This window comes from Canis lupus, chromosome 9 (genome assembly GCF_048164855.1).
Source record: "Canis lupus baileyi chromosome 9, mCanLup2.hap1, whole genome shotgun sequence".
Taxonomy (NCBI): Eukaryota; Metazoa; Chordata; class Mammalia; order Carnivora; family Canidae; genus Canis; species Canis lupus.
In genome coordinates, this window is record NC_132846.1 from 73,795,431 (window position 1) to 73,812,085 (window position 16,655).

At 67.0% G+C, this 16,655-nt stretch overlaps 1 protein-coding gene across 1 annotated transcript; it reads left to right on the top strand.

Annotated features, from left to right (window-relative positions):
* Positions 1-3,466: 3,466 nt before the first annotated feature.
* On the top strand, positions 3,467-6,752 carry ZBTB42 (zinc finger and BTB domain containing 42). Its single transcript, XM_072840151.1, has one exon. It carries the CDS (start codon positions 3,467-3,469, stop codon positions 4,661-4,663), a length of 1,197 nt encoding a protein of 398 aa, XP_072696252.1. The 3' UTR covers positions 4,664-6,752.
* Positions 6,753-16,655: the final 9,903 nt, after the last annotated feature.

Sequence of the window (16,655 nt, forward strand, 5' to 3'; positions counted from 1 at the left end):
CTGCCGGCTCCGCACAGAGCTCCGGTGCCCACCAAGGGCCCAAGACGTGCCGGGAGCCCCACGCCCGTTTCTGCACCCCGTGTGAGCCTGTCCTCAGACCTCCCGGAGGGAGAGCAGAGCGCTCCCCCCCAGGACACCCCCTCTGCACCTCAGGTGGAATGGCAAGACGAGGCCCCACTCCTGTCTGCCCGCCCCGGCCCACGCTGGGGCCCCTGGGGATCCCTCGGCCAGATGTTTCCAACAAGAAGTGCTGCAGCAGGGCCCCGAGGAGGGTGGCTGCCTGCCCCGCCAGAGCTCCGCGGCCTCGGGCCTGTCACCTTCTGCAGCTGCCAGCCGTCGGGCTGCCTGGTCTCAGCAGCAGCTGGAGGGCGGGGCCCGAGGGCAGCTCCCAGGCCAGATGGCCGCCTGGCCAGCTGCGTCCAGGGAGGCTCCGCCTGCGGTGGCCTCCTGTCGTCCTCACGCCCGGGGACCTCGCGGGGCCAGAGAGGGGATCCAAGGGCTGCGGAGGGGGGCACCTCCCGGTGCCATCTCCCCGGGGCTGCCTGGGACGGCTCCTCCTGGGCAGTGGGGGGTGGGACAGGGGCACCCAACTCAGACCTTCCCACCTAGAGGCACAGGGGCCCCCTCTCCCTGTAGGGATGCCCCTCCTCTAGCTCACGCCCAGCTGGGCTGGCCTCTCAGCTCCCACAGGCAGCGTCCGAACCTGCTGCGGCCCCTCTCCACGCCCCACAGCCTCGGTCAGGGCCCCAAGGAGCACTTTGTCCCACTGGCCAGGCAGGACAGGCCAGGACACCCTGCCCGCCCCGGGGCCTCCCTCTGGGCTGCCTGGGGAGCTGTGCACCCAGAGCCCCAGGAGGGCCGGCCTCCCTCCTCGCCTCCGCGGCCTCGGGGGCCCCACTGGGGAAGCAACCCTGGACAGGTAGGGCCGAGAAGCAGCCAGGATTTGGTGGGCCGTCCCTCACGGAAGCCGCCACACTCACTCCAGAGACCTGTTCTGAACCCCTGTTTTGCGCCGAGCCGCCTCGTCAGCGTCAAGGATACGGCGGGAAAGCCGCGAGGTGGCGCGGTCACTGGACGCGGGGAGCGCTCTGGAGAAGGCCAAGGCCGCGGAAGGAGAAGGTGGGCTGGGGCGGCGCTCAGCTGGGGTGGTCGGGGAAGGCCACTGTCTGGGGGGACCCATGGGAACGCCGGGGACTGGGTGCCGGCCCCGACAGCTCTTCCTCCCACTTTGCAGATGAGGATCTCAAGGTTCCAGAGGGTCGAGAGCAGTATGCAAGGCCGAGGGGGGGCAGGGGGCAGGCTGAGAGCCAGACAGGACCCCAGGGGCCAGTCCCACCAGGGTTCACCTGACCTCCTGTGAATTCGGCTCCTCCTGCTGGGAGCCTGCTCCAGGGGGGCCGGGAGGGGGGCTGGCCCTCCTTGAGGTGGGGGGAGGGGTCAGGGGTCGGGGTGGCCAGAGTGGATGCACCTTGGGAGCCAGGGCAGTCTCCATGGCCGAGCGCCCTGTGGGTTCAGGGTTCCAAGGGTGCTTGCCAGATTTAGGAAAAGAAAACTGCAGGATGTCCAGTCAGATTTCAACTTCAAATGAATACGGAGTAATTTTTTAGTGTAAAAATGTGGCTTTCCTTGCCATAGACTTGAGATACTAGCTGCGCTGCCCTAGTCCTCAGGTCTCCCACCCTAGGATTTGAATAGGACCCCTGGGTGGCTCTGTCCCTCCCACCCCACAGGTGCCACTCCCTCCTCCTGAGGAGCGGGCTGGAGGCCTCCCCACTGATCCACAACCTGGGGTCCCAGCCTTCGCAGTCCAGCCCCTCCGCCAGCACCTCCTCCACCCTAGTCCAGGCCTCTGTTCCACCTGCCACCCACCCCTGGCTGGGTTTCCTCTTCCCCAGCCCATTCTCCATCTGTGGGGCTGCGGGGCAGTGCCGGTGGGATCTCAGGAGACCATCGGGATTCAAATCCTGATTCAGGGACTTACTGCCCGCTGACCTAACTAACCTCCCCCGTCACACCAGTGCCATCACGAGAGCACCTAGCTAGCCGGGTCGCAGTGAAGGGGAGCTGCGCAGCGGGGCGAGGTGCTCCATCAGGGCAGCCCCTTTAGATCATTCCCCCGGGGAAGAGACCGCCAGAGACTACCGGCGGGCCACAGTACGTCCCACCCCTGGGCCCCAACTTCTTCAAAATCTTTGCTTTCTATTTCGCTCAGGTTATTTCCGTCTCCCCGCAGACCAGGTGTACCCTGACACCTTTGGGGTGCTCTTGCACCTTGTCCCCAGGATGCCAACTCTGCAGTCCACAGGGTCTCCCCCTTCCTAAACACTTTTGTGCCTGTGCTGGACCCTCGGGCTCTCGGGACTCCTCCGTCCAGGCGTGTGGCACCCTCTCCGCCGGGTCTGCTGACAGGTACCCTGTGCCCGAGGCCCTGGGACACGCAGCTCAGGGCGCCTGCCCCCCCCCCCCGCCCCGCAGACCTTGCACTAGGGCTCCCCTGATAGGGTGGGGACCCCAGTTCTGGATGCCGCGGTGGAAGAAGGTACGAAATCAACCGCATTCAAAAACAGGCTTTGAAAGAAGAAGGGGTGTCACGTTTGCAAAATTTACGCCCCGCTCCGAGTGTCCCCCCCTTCGTCCCACGGCCAGCGCCCCGCGAGGTGCGCCCTCGGGTCACAGCCCCGGGGGGCCCGCAGAGGAGCGGGCCTCGGACGCGGTTCCTTCGCCGAGGGGCGCCGCGGGGTCCCGTGGGGGGCCCGACACCCGGCGCAGGCGGCAAACATCGCGAGAGGCCCCCTCCCCTCCCCGCCGCGCCCCTCGCCCCTCCCGGCCCGGTGCCCCAGCTGGCGGCGGCCGGGCCCCGCTGGGCGGGGCGGGGCGGGGCGGGGCGGGCCGGGAAGGGGCGGCGAGGGTGACCTCAGCGGTTCCGCCGCTCCGGGAAGGCGCTCGGCCCGCCCCCTCCAGCCCCCGCCCCGAGTTTCGCTCTCTCCGGGGCGGGGCGCGCGGCGGGCGCTGTCTGGCCGGCCAAGTTGCAGCGCGCCCCGCCCGCGCCCTCCCCGCCGGGGCTCGCCGCCCGGAGCCCGGCGCACCGGGGCGGCTGCGGGGAGGGCGCGCACCGGGGCGGCTGCGGCGGCGAGGTGAGCGCGGGGGGCGGGCGCCGGCTCCTCCCGCCCCGCTCCCCGCTCCCCGCTCCCCGCTCCCCGCGGCCGCGCTGCCATAAATGGGGCCGGCGGCGGCGGCGGCGGCGGCGCGGCGGCGGCGGGCGGGCGTCGGGGGGCGCGGCGGGCGGGCCCCGGGGTGAAGTTCAGCGGCCGCCCGGGGGGCGCGCGCACTTGGCGCCCCGCCCCGCGGCCAGCGGCGTCCGTTGGCTGCGGGTCGAGGCCTCCCCGCCGCGGGGCAGGTGCCGGGGGCGCGCGGCGGGGCGCGCGGGCTGCGCGGACGCCCCGTCTGCGCGCGCCGAGGCGGCGGCATGGAGGTCCCGGGGCACGGCGCGCGGCTGCTCGGCCGCCTGCGGCAGCAGCGCCAGCAGGGCTTCCTGTGCGACTGCACCGTGCTGGTGGGCGCCGCGCGCTTCCCGGCCCACCGCGCCGTGCTGGCCGCCTGCAGCGTCCACTTCCATCTCTTCTACAGGGACCGGCCCGCCGGCAGCCGCGACGCGGTGCGGCTCAACGGCGACGTGGTCACGGCGCCCGCCTTCGGCCGCCTGCTGGACTTCATGTACGAGGGCCGCCTGGACCTGCGCGGCCTGCCGGTGGAGGACGTCCTGGCCGCCGCCAGCTACCTGCACATGTACGACGTCGTCAAGGTCTGCAGGGGCCGGCTCCGGGCCGAGGGGCGCGCGCCGCCGCGGGGGGAGCCGGAGCCGCCAGCCCGCGCCCCGCGCCCCCAGCCCGCGCGCTCCCCGCAGCTCCGCGCCGCCGCCGCCGCCGCCGCCGCCGCCGGGGCGCGCGCCCTCCCTCCGCGAGCGCCGGGGCGCCCCCCCTGGCCGGCCCCCGGGGACCCGGACGCGGCCCTGGACCTGTCGCTGAAGCCCGGCCCGCGGCGGGAGCCCGGCCGCCCCCCGCGCGCCCTCCAGGCCCCCGCGTGCGGCCCGCTGCCCCGGGGCAAGGAGTCGCGGGGCTCGCGGTCGGACGCGGAGGACGGCGGCGGCCCCCCGCAGCCCCCCTGCGTGCGCGCGGCCGAGCGCGGGGCAGGGGCCCCGGGGGCGCGGCGGGGCGGCGCGGCGGGCGGCGCGGCGGCGGCGGCGGCGGCGGCGGCGGCGGGGCGCGGGGCCCTGTGCGTGTGCCCGCTGTGCAGCAAGCTGTTGCCCGGCGCGCACGTGCTGCAGGGGCACCTGAGCGCCCACTTCCGCGAGCGGGAGGGCCCCCGGGCGCGGCTGTCCCCCGACGGCCCGGCGCCCACCTGCCCGCTCTGCGGCAAGACCTTCTCCTGCGCCTACACGCTCAAGAGGCACGAGCGCACGCACTCGGGCGAGAAGCCCTACACGTGCGTGCAGTGCGGCAAGGGCTTCCAGTACTCGCACAACCTGAGCCGCCACGCCGTGGTGCACACGCGCGAGAAGCCGCACGCCTGCCGCTGGTGCGAGCGCCGCTTCACGCAGTCCGGGGACCTCTACCGCCACGTCCGGAAGTTCCACTGCGGCCTGGTCAAGTCCCTGCTGCTGTGACCTGTCCCCAGGCAGGGCGGGGCCTCGCAGGCGGACCCTTGGGGTGGAGGCCGCGGGAGGGGAGCTGGGGAGCGGGAGGCGCCCCTGTGCCGCGCTCCCAGCAGAGGGACCGCGGGCGGCTCAGAGCTGGGGTCACCGTCCTGCTGCCTCGCTCCTCCCCCACCCTCGGGCGGACTCCTGCTCCCAGCTGTGCCCTGACCTTGAGCACTGTCTTCCTCTCCATCCCTCCAGCCAGTGTCCCCTCTGTCACCTCCAGGGGGTGTCCCGAGGGCCCTGAGCCCCGGCCCAGGCTCCTTGGCTTCAGATTCAGAACGCGCTGTCGTCCTCCCACGGGGGGGCTTTCCTGACCACCTCCCTGACTCACTCGGGCCTTCCCTTGTGAGCCTGGCACCATGCTTGGTAGGGAAGGCACACATCGCAGAAGCTGTCAGCGTGTCCCAAAAAGGGCACTCGGGTGGAACAGGCCGCTCCTGGTGGGTGGCAGCAGGAGCCTCCCGGGGAGGCGGGCGGCAGGGCGCAGAGGCAGAACCAGAACCAGCCGGAAGCTGAGTGGCTCTTGAGTTCCAGGTGCTGGCGTGGGACGTGGGTCCCCCAGGGCTCGGATCCTGACCACACTTCAATTCCGTCCGTGAGAGGAAGTCGCAATTTGGAAATGATTCTCTTCAGACGCGGAGAGCTTCCCCTCCCCGAGGTTGCCAGATGTCTGCCCGCAGGCGTCGGGCCGATGGGCCGTGCTGCCTCCCTGCCTGAGCACAGGGTCCGGGTGCCTCTGAGCACCCCCGGCGGCAGGGGGGGGGGGCTTGGGTCTCGCAGGCTGCTACTGGGCTGCTGTGGGCCTCACCCTGACGTCGCTGGTTTGCCTGCCTCCCTGCTGCGGGTCATTTCCAAATGCTGCTCTCTACTCGGGCGATGTTTGCGGGCTTTCCCTTCCCTCCAGCGGGGCTGGGTGACAGCAGCCATCCAGCAAGGAGGCGATCAGCTCCTGCCGGCCTGGGGTCACAGCCCCCCGCTATCACCCACAGCTTCTGGAAGGGAGTGACCTCTGCATTTGCAGTTGGTGGCGGTCACCCAGCAGATCTTGCTGCCACAATCTCTGTGATTAAGACAAGGGGAGAGGGCAGGCGGGGGCTTGTCCCAGCTCCTGGGGGTCTTGCCGGCGACAGAGCGCCCCTGGACTCCTGGTATCCACCAACTGGAGGCACTGAGGACAGAGTCCAGCCCAGTTTAAGTTATTTTCTCGTCTCCTGGCAACACTTGATGTCATATTTATTTGTCTGCCTGGTCTGGAGTGGAATGACCGGCGGCCTCACAGCAGGTGCACAGAAGGGGCTGGCTCCCTGCGCGCCCTCGGCTCCCCTGCTGTGTGGGCAGCCCACCCTGCGTGGCAGGGCCTCTCCTGGTGCGTGGGGCTCAGAGGCCCTGGACCGGCTGCAGACCAGAGAGCGCCGGGCAGGGGATGCCCTGGCGCTCAGCCCACACCTCTGGAAGGGCTGCTGGTACCTCACACTCTGTCCTGTACTCCGTGGCCAGGTGTTCCTGTGTGTGCGTGTGTGTGTGTGTGTGTGTGTGTCCAGCGAATGCCGAGGCCGAGCCATGCCCACCGCCCCAGCGGGCAGCAGGGAGACGTGGCGGCGGCCCTGGTTTTCCCCGGGGGTTCCATGGGGAACTCTCCCGTCCTGACTTATCAACACTGGATTCATTGTCTCCTGCAGTTACTGTGAAGTTAATGTAAAGGGAAGTGGTTAGTTTTTAACTTGAGAACCCACACAGTCCAGACGAAATCTCTATTTATGTATTTAACGCACACAGTGCGTGGGCACGCGTGGTAGAGGCGCGCGGAGATGCAGCCCGAGGAGAGCCTGCCGTGCGGGGGCCTCGGGGCCGGCCCGCCCTGTGCCCACGGCCTGGGCTGGGCAGCTCCCAGGGACCCGGGGACACTTGCTTGTGCTTAGCGCTCGGCGGGCGGTTTTGTTTGCACGCGCCCGCCTGCCACGGCAGTCTGGAAGGGAGCGCTGTCTTCCTGTGTTCACATCATCGTCTTCATGACAGTGCTAATAAAGTCCGCCCCAGGTGGAGGTGGCCGGGATTATTCCTGGGGACAGGAGTGTGTGCCTCTCCAAGCGTGTGTGGGAAGTGTGGGCACCACTGGGGGCAGAGGAGGCCCCGGGGGCAGGGGAGGGTCCCAGGTGGGAGGCAGCCACTCTGGGGCCCATGTCTCAGGTGGCATCGCCTGCTGTGCCCTGTGGGGGGGTGGGTAGGGCAGGGCTTTGGACAGGTGACACACCCCCTTTCCTCAGGCTGCCCTCCCTGCCCTGGGGGAGTGCAGGATGCAGGCTGAGACCTGGTGAGGTGGGCAAGGCTCAGAGGGGACGTGTCCCTCCTGGCCCAGCCCTCGCATGGGGACATGAAGCTGGTGGCCCTCTGGGCACTCCCTTGAACTGTGCCTTTTTCACCTGGTCCTGGCCAAAGTGTCCTCCAGAAGAGCCAAAGCAGACCGAAGGGCAAGCCAAGGGGTCCCCAAAGGTGGTGCTAAAAAGGCTGCCACGCTTGGGCTATACTTTGAGGCCTTGACCCGTCCTGACCCCAATGTAGGTCACTGCTTCTGGAAGGTCGCGCCCGACACCTCCCCTCCCCCACGCAGCCTGCATCCCACTGAGCCTTCCTCCTGGACCAGGGCCACTGTCCTGCAGGGAGACCCTGTCATGTTCCCAGTTGGGCCTGTGACTCAGCCTTCTCAGAACCAGGGGAGGAGGCTGTTGCCATGCCAACCAGGCAGGGGAGGAGGGCGCCGAGAGGCCCCCTTGGGGGAGGACTGAGCTGGGACGGGGCTTCCCGGGGCTCCTCTCAGCCGCCCGGCACACTCAGCTCCCTGCCCCCTCCATCACCCAAGCCATCAGCCCCGTTCCTCGAGGGCTGGAGCCATCCGGCCAGACCCACTGGCTGGATGGTAAACTGAGGCGCGTGGAAGGGTCTGGGGCCTCCTCCTCCCTCCTATCCCCCGTGCCCCGCCAGCACTATCTCTACAGTAGATCCCCACAGAAACGGACCCTAAAATCTGGGCCAACTTTCAAGTGGGGGAAGACCTAGTGCTTGACTGCCTGCACGCTGACAAGGGGTGGGGAAGGGGTGAGCCGAGCCTGTGCCATTCCTCCTTCCCCTGCGGGCCCGCTTCCCGATGTTTCCATCCCACCGCACCTCCTTTGTCCATATCGAAGGGAAAGTGGGTCTGGGCCTCCCGTGCCCACCTGACCTCCCCAACACCGTGGGCAGCAGCCCTCCTTTGCCTGTCACAGAACCCTGCGGGGAGGGCCACCAGGTGCTCGTCCTCGTCCCCGTCCCCAGGGCACTTCCGTCCCTCAGTCTTCTCACGTGTCAGACGGGAATCACGGCCCAGCACTGCAGAGGGGCGTCGGGGTCGCGCCCGGTGGGCACACACGGGGGCAGCGGCCACTAGGTGCTGGCCAGCGCTGCCCCACGGATGATGACAAGGATGACACAGCTGGGTCCCCGCGGGCCGTCCCCAGCCCAGAGGGGCACCCGGGGCAGAGGGCTTTGGCAAGCGGGCCCCAAAGAGCAAGCCGAGCTCGTCCTGGGGGTGCTGGGTGCGCTGGCTTTCGGGGACCAGTGCCGGTCCCATTGGGCCCTGGGCTTTCTCGTGGAGTCACCAGCCCTGGTCATCCCTGCTGTGTGCCCCTGCAGCTGTCCGGGCAGAACCCCCTGCAGGGTTCTCCACGCACGGGGCGCTGTGGGAGGAGTACGGGGACAGCTGGCCGGGCCCTGGGGCGGGCGGGGTGGGAGGCCGTGTCCAGGCACGCATACCGCGCCCCCCGGCTCCAGCCTGGCTGCTGCTGGCCCTGCAGACCTGGTGGGTCTGGGGCATCCCCGGAAATCTAGGGGCGTGGGGACTCCCTGGAGCCAAATGGCTTTGTTTTCAGCAATTTGAACTGAAGCCTGTGTGCGGGGAAACCCACTGTGGGGGAGTCCGGTGCGCGCTGGCCGCAGCTCACAGCGCAGGTGGTTACACCCCCGACGCTCCAGGGGCTGGACGTGTGAGATCCAGGTGCTGCAGGGCTGCTCCTGGGCCTCTCCGGGCGTGTAGACGGCCACCCTCTCTGTGTCCGTGTCCTGATCGCTGCTCTTCTAAGGACACCAGTCCTAGTGCACTAGGGTCACCCTGGGAACCTCATTTTAACTTGATCACCCCTCCAAAGACCCGACTTCCAAATACAGTCACACTTCAAGGTGCTGGGGGGTGAGGCCCCCGACACAAATTCTGGAGACAGACGATCCAACCCCTGACAATCAACCCCTGGGGCTCAGAGGGACCCGGAGGCCCAGGTCTGAGCCGGCCACTGCGGTTTTCCCGTCGGCGAGGTTTGCGGAGGATCCAGCTCGCCCTCCGGGGCGCCGGGCAACCCACGGGCCGCTGGGCGCAGCTGCCTGCCGTCGTCCCGAGGCCAGAGCCACAGCTCGGGGAGGACTGTCCTCAGTGGGCCCGAGCCCGTCCTGCCCACACCTTCACGGGGCCCACACTGGAGTCTCACCCCCCAGCCTGGGTCGCACAACAGCCGCACCCCCTCTGGAACCCCAGGTCCAGCCCCTGCACCGCAGCACGAGCTCCGTTTCCCCGTCTGCCTGACGGAGCGGCTTCTCTGTCACGAGTCCTGGCCCGTGTCTGGAACCGCCGGCGTGGCCACCTCACCATGTCTGGCCCCTCCCTCTACCCGGCTCCCCTGCCCAGGCCTCAGTCTTCGGCGGCCTCTAACTCCTCGGGGACTCAAGCCTGAGTGGCCGCAGCCGCCCCCGACGCTGCGCAACCCGCAGGGAAGGATGGCGCGTCCGCTGAGCACATGCCCCCATCCTGGGCCGAGTGCGGGACGCACCGCCCGCGGCAGAGCCCAAGTGTTTGCAAGGCGGCGTGCAGGCCTGCGGAGCCAGGGAGGGAGGCCAGGCCGCCTCAGAAGCTCCCGAGGCCCCGGGCGGACCAGTAGCCACGAGGGGCACCGCGGTGGGGCTCAGTACGCGCCCATTCTGAAACCCAAAGCCCGACGCCCCGGGGCACGGGTGGGATGCGGCGCCCTGGACCCTCACACCACCGGCGGGAACTCAGGAACCGCACGCCACGTGGAGAAAGGAGGCCGGTTCCCGGGGAAGTGAAACATGCACCTGTCACGGGACCTTCCCCAGGGGTCCCTGGTAGTGATAGCCACGGTACCGGAGAGCTACGCAGCCCGAATGTCCACCAGCTGGAGCGTGGACGCACCCCTTGCGGAAGCCTCATCCCCCCTCGGGACGCCGTGTGACAATGAAGGGGGGTGGCTGGTGAAACGAGAGGACGAAGGTCCCTGTTCTGCTGGAGAGCCGGCAGGCGGGGGGGCTGCAGTGCCACCTGCGTGAAGCCCCGGGGCAGGCGAGGAGTGTCCACGGGAAAGATCGGACATTCGCCCCTGCGAGGGGAACGGGGATCGACTGGGGATGCGAGGGGACTCTTGGGGGCTGGTGGACAGTTCTTGAGGTTTATGGGGCGAGATGCCATGTAGCTACCAAAATGTACCCAATTTAACCGTCCATTTTGATGCATGTACATTTAAAACACCCGATAAAACGGCGAAAGGGCCCGAACAGAAGAGCTGACGGGACACGAGCCGCTGTGGGGGCGGGGCTGGGCGCGGGGAGCCTGTCGCTCCCACTACCGGCACCGAGAAACTTCCCGTAATAAAATGCTTAGAGGGATCCCTGGGTGGTGCAGCGGTTTGGCGCCTGCCTTTGGGCCAGGGCGCGATCCTGGAGACCCGGGATCGAATCCCACGTCGGGCTCCCGGTGCATGGAGCCTGCTTCTCCCTCTGCCTGTGTCTCGTCTCTGCCTCTCTCTCTCTCTCTCTCTCTCTCTGACTATCATAAATAAATAAATAATTAAAAAAAATAAATAAAATGCTTAGAGACACCATGCTACAGGCTGGCGACGATGGCAGCTTGGTCACACCCTTCATCCGTGAGGCCACAGGGCGGCGGCGCCGGGACCCGAGCCCGGACCCGAGCCCGGCGGCCCTGAGCTGGGGCCCTCTGATTCTGAGGGCACGACGGCCGCGCCACGGCCTGCACCCGGCAGGTCCAGGGGTCCGTCCCACAGAGAAGCTCGGGCGCGTGCGTGACGACGCGTCAGGCTGTCGTTCAACGCGGCAAAACGTCGGTGAGGGCTTAAGTGCCCAGCGGCAGGGGACCAAGCGGAGCGGCCGCCGTGCGGGTGTGGACGGGGCGCCACTCGGCCACCGTGTCCCCAGGCCACCGCTGAGAGCCACTTACAACGTCCCCCGGAGGCCTGCAGTTGTGCCCTCCCTCCAGGGACAGGGGAGGTGGGGAGACCTTGTTTTTGTTTGTTTTTAAAGATTTTATTTATTTATTCATGAGAGACACAGAGAGGCAGAGCCACAGGCAGAGGGAGAAGTAGGCTCCATGCTGGGAGCCGGCCGCAGGACTGGATCTCAGGACCCTGGGGTCATGCCCTGGGCTGAAGGTGGCGCTAAACCGCTGAGCCCCCCAGGCCGCCCGAGAACCTTGATTTGTTTTTGTTTTTTGTTTTTTGTTTTTTTTTAAATTATTTTTATTTATTTATGATAGTCACAGAGAGAGAGAGAGAGGCAGAGACACAGGCAGAGGGAGAAGCAGGCTCCATACACCGGGAGCCCGATGTGGGATTCGATCCCGGGTCTCCAGGATCGCGCCCTGGGCCAAAGGCAGCCGCTAAACCGCTGCGCCACCCATGAATCCCTTGTTTTTGTTTTTGTATTTTAGGTTTTCCAAGCGAACATTTTTTAATTGTTTTAAAAGATTTTATTTATTCATGAGAGACACAGAGAGAGAGAGGGAGAGAGGCAGGGACGCAGGCAGAGGGGGAAGCAGATGCGGGACTCGATCCCGGGACCCTGGCATGATGCCCTGAGCTGAAGGCAGACGCTCAACTGCTGAGCCGCCCAGGCGTCCCCGGGTTTTATTTCGAACCACACGACAGGTCATCAGTCCCCAACGTACAGGAGTCGGGTTAAACTTGGAACCCTCACCCCTTCCATTGTCACACGACTGCCTGAGCCCACAACCGTCTCCCCTCCCTTGCTCCCTCCGTGGCGCCGTCCTTAAAAGCCAGACACCGGAGCTGCTTCCTCCGGCGCGTGCCCCGCGCCACCCCACGTGCCCCTGCCTTTGGGCTCCTGCTCCTACTCACTTCTTGGGCGTCCCCCAGTGTTCCCGTCAATACAGATACTCCTTTCCCCCCCGCCCTGTGTCGCCCAGAGAGGCCTCACACGAGAGGAGCCGTTCTCAACGGTGTTTTTCTTTTGAAAACAGAGGGTAGAGATCTTCCTGGAGCAGCTCATACGCTTCCCCGACGCCGTAACTTGTAAGAAGGGCCACGCCGTGTCGCATCGTGTGGTTGTCAGCACCTGATCTCCTGGCGTGGACACCTGGGTGGTTTCCGGAGGTTTTTAAACTTTTTTTTTTTTTTTAATTTTTTTTTTTTTTTTTTTATGATAGTCACAGAGAGAGAGAGAGGCGCAGAGACACAGGCAGAGGGAGAAGCAGGCTCCATGCACCGGGAGCCCGACGTGGGATCCGATCCCGGGTCTCCAGGATCGCGCCCTGGGCCAAAGGCAGGCGCCAAACCGCTGCGCCACCCAGGGATCCCAGGTTTTTAAACTTTATTTATTCATGAGCCGCACAGAGCGAGGTTTCCAGGGCTTCGCTCTTCTAAGCGCCGCTCTGTCAAGCAGCCGCGGTGGTGCAGGCTGGGCACGTGGAGGCACCAGGCGCCTGTCCTGGGCAGGTGGACGCCCTCGCAGTCCCGACAGGTGCCCGCTCACCGGCACAGCAGCGTCCTCACCTCCCTGGCCACGTGCCAACCACAGTGAGTTCCCACCCTGTGATTTTTCCCCCAAATCTAGTAGGTAAGGAGTCGCAACTCCGTGCGACTTTGATGTATGTGGCTCTTACTGCGGGAGACCCTGCCCCCGCGGCTCTTTTGTATTTCGTGGGGCCGACTCGGGGCTCGCGTCTTGCATCCGTCTTCCCAGTGGGCATCTCCGCTCCCAGCGTCAAAGGAGTCGCCGATTCTTTGGACTCAGACGGCGGCAGTGGCACGTGTGAGCATCGCACGGCTCCACCCCTGCCGGCGCTCGTGACCCTGCACACGCGCCCGGTCGAGCTGCGGCTGTGACCTGAGCCTCCCGCCGCCCTCCCGCGTCTCCTGGGGCCCCGCTGCTCCCGCTGCTCCCGCTGCTCCCGGCCCGGTGGCCACACACTCCGCTGTCCCGCGGGCCCGGCCGCGCCGTCCTCGTCTTTTTCCAGTTTCCTTGACCACGTTTTGCTTGTTCGTGCTCCACGTGGACCCCAGAGTCTGCTCCCCTGGATCGGGGGAAGCTCCTTGCCCCGCGGCCGCCCCGACCCGGCTGCCCCTGCCTGGCCCTCGTCCAGCCTCATCCTTTCCTTGTGACAAACGCCAATTCTTTTAAAAATGCATTTATTATTTCTTAGAGATTTTATTTATTCATGAGACAGAGAGAGAGAGAGGCAGAGACATAGGCAGAGGGAGAAGCAGGCTCCATGCACCGGGAGCCCGACGTGGGACTCGATCCCGGGACTCCAGGATCGCACCCTGGGCCAAAGGCAGGCGCCAAACCGCCGCGCCCCCCAGGGATCCCCAGATGCCTCCTGTGGCCGGTGCCGCCCGGCCGATGCCCTGGACCCGCCGCCCCTCCCCGCGGCCCGGCCCCAGGGCGCTGCCCCCACAGCGCCCCGCCCCCGCCCCCGCCCCCGCCCCCGCCCGCAGCCCACCCGGAAGCGCCGGCCTCGCCGCGCACGCTCGCCCCGCCCCCCGCGCGCTCCCCCGTCACGTGGGCAGCGTGCGCCGCGCCCGGAAGTCAGTCCCCCGGGGAACGCGAGCCGCGCGGCCGCGGGTTCCGCCCGGGCGCTCGGCCGTCGAGGGGCGCGGGGGCGCGGGGGCGCGGCGCAGCCGTGGGCGGAGCCGCCTTCCCACCCGCGGGAGGCCGGGGCGCGGCTCCCTGCACCGCAGCCCCCGCAGCCCCCGCAGCTCCAGGCCCGGCACCGCCCGCGCTGCGTGGCCGCGTCCTGTGCCCCCGGGTCCCGCCCAGGCCCTGCGCATCCCGACGCATCCAGTAGCCCAGGAGCTCCGCGGGCGCCGAGAGCCGCCGGCCCCCAGCACGGTCGGGGTCGCTCAGCGATGAGGCTCCGGCGGCCCAGAGCCCTCCCCGCGGGGGGCAGCCGCAGGACGGGAGGAGGCCTGGGGGGCCTGACCTCGGGGGGCCTGACCTCGGGGGGCCTGACCTTGGGGGGCCTGACCTCGGGGGGCCTGACCTCCCTGGGGGCCCTGACCTCGGGGGGCCTGACCTTGGGGGGCCTGACCTCCCTGGGGGCCTGACCTCGGGGGGCCTGACCTCAGGGGGCCTGACCTCCCTGGGGGCCCTGACCTCGGGGGTCCTGACCTCCCTGGGGGCCTGACCTCAGGGGCTCTGCTCGCAGTGGCTCGGCTGATTCCCCCCAGGCCCGAGCTGGCGCTGGCCTCGCCCCTGCCCTCCTCTCCCCGCAGACCGCATCACCCCCACCCTCTGCCCGCCCTCCCCGAGGCCCGCGCTCCTCCAGGGTGACCCCCAGACCGCGGGGCCTCTCAGGGCCGCCGGCACCAAACCCCGAGAGCTGCGTGTCCAGGCCTGGGCGGGGGGCAGGAGGCCGCTGGCATCGCAGCTCAGATGCACACGTGGGTGCCAGAGGGCGGGAGCAAGGGCGCTACCGCCCTCAGAGCCGGGCCAGCCCAGGGGCCCCACCCGTCAGCCCTTCCTGCACCCCAGGGTGCGGGGACCCCAGAGGCACATGCACAGAGTCACAGGGTTTGGAAAATTGGTAAAAAGTTGTACAGAAAATAAATATAGACATAAAATGTAGGGTACATGGGAGAAGGGAAAGACGTGAAAGATAGAGACACACGTATGCACACGTACGCGTACACGCGCTCGAGCTGCCAACACAGACTAAGCGGTGTCAGCGACGGATACTTAGGGCCCCCGGGCGGCGCAGCGGTCGAGCATCTGCCCTCGGCTCAGATCATGATCCCGGGGGCCTGGGATCGAGGCCTGCTCACTGGGGCCCTGCTTCTGCCTCCGCCCCTCCCCATCCCCACTCCTGTGCTCTCTCTGTCTGTTTCTCAAATAAGTAAAATAAAGAACAACCAAAGTTCAAACGTCAGGAGCACGCGTCAGCACGAGCTATACCCGCGCGTACGCCGTATGCATGAAGCCGTACCCGTGTGCAGATGTATCTATGTCTACGCACACCTTTTTTTTTTCTCCTGAAAGACGAGCTCAGAAGTGTGTGCGTTTGGGGCCGTACAGCCGTGCGGTGTCTGCGTCTGGACCCGGGTGAGGACTGAGGCCTGGAGAGCTGTGGGTGCGGAGGTTGGGCTGTGGGCCCAGCGCCAAAGCAGAGGGGTGGGCAGGGACGGCCCCGGGCCTGTTCTCACCCCACCCCACCCCCGACTCCTGCCTGTGACTCCCATGGCCTCCCCCCATGCAAATCCCGCCGGCCAAGGAGCCAGACCATGTGACATTCTGAGCCAGTGGTCTGGGGGTCGGGGGGAGGCACAGAGCACCCGGCCAGGGCACACCTCTGAGCTCCGCGTGCACACCTGTCCTTCGCTGGAATGTGATCCTCGTACCCAAGAAGAAAGAAACGAAGTCAGAGAGGAGGGTCGGCGTGGGCCGTGCTTCCAGGTGAGCTCCAGGTTGTGTGTTAGCCCCAGCAAGCCTCGTCTTAGGAAGCAGAGGGAAGGGGATCCCTGGGTGGCGCAGCGGTTTGGCGCCTGCCTTTGGCCCACGGCGCGATCCTGGAGACCCGGGATCGAATCCCACATCGGGCTCCCGGCGCATGGAGCCTGCTTCTGCCTCTGCCTGTGTCTCTGCCTCTCTCTCTGTAACTATCATAAATAAATAAAAAAATTAAAAAAAAAAAAAAAAAAAAAAAAAAGGAAGCAGAGGGAAGGAGAAGGTAAAAGAGGCCAGTGAACCTCAGGACATGCATCGCTGCTACCAGACTCACCCCAGCACCGCTGAGCGCCGGGCTAGGGCACGGATGGGAGTCTCCCCTGCACGTGGCCCATCCTGCACCCCTGACTTTGAGGGACCAAGACCCAGGAGAAGGAGGTAATCGCTGGTCCCAGCGGCGGCTCCACCTCGCTCCTCCTCGGCCCCAGGGGCTGGAGTGTGTGAGCGCCGGGACCACACCTCTGCCCGGGGTCAGCTGCCTTGAGTCGCGGGTAGGGCCCCCGGGGAGGACTAGCGGGCACGGTGGTGCTTACACTGGCTGTGAGACGGCTGCTTGTAACGAGCCGGGTTACTTTGCTGCCTGACCCGGCACACTCTGCCTGAGTCTGAGAGTAATACAGGTGGGAAAGGTGGGATCAGATGGGGCACACGGGGCTATCCCCCCCCCCCCACGAGCTGAGGTGCCTCCAAACAGCAGGCATAGCTGGATGACCGGACGGGTTGAGAACGGGTGGTGGTGGAGGATGGAAGGATGGACGGACACGTGGATGGACCGAGATTGGTTGATGGACGCGTGGAGAGTTGTTCGGATGGAAGTGTGCACGGGTGTCCAGGGGCAGGTGCGTGGATGGGTGCCTGGGGGTGGACGCGTAGGAGAAGATGAACAGACGGAGGGAGGGATGTCGCCTGAGAACTCTGGAAGGTTTGGAAACTCCGCCTGCGTCCGTGGAACCCTGACTCAGCGTCCCGTCCTGCGTGCTGGGGGTGCGGGAGGGAGGAAGCCTTTCTCCTGGGCGAGGTCAGGGGGCCGTGGCTGGCGTGGAGCAGAGGCAGGAACGGGGTGAGGTATGCTCTGGGGCCTGGTCCGGGGGAGGTGGGGGGTTAATAACAGCAGGTGGCAGATTCCTGTGGCCCAATAAGGAAAGAGGAAAGGAAGTCTTTGGGGTGC

Bases quoted from the DNA above. Each gene is read 5' to 3' on its own strand.
- ZBTB42 (XM_072840151.1), top strand. From the start codon at position 3,467: ATGGAGGTCCCGGGGCACGGCGCGCGGCTGCTCGGCCGCCTGCGGCAG.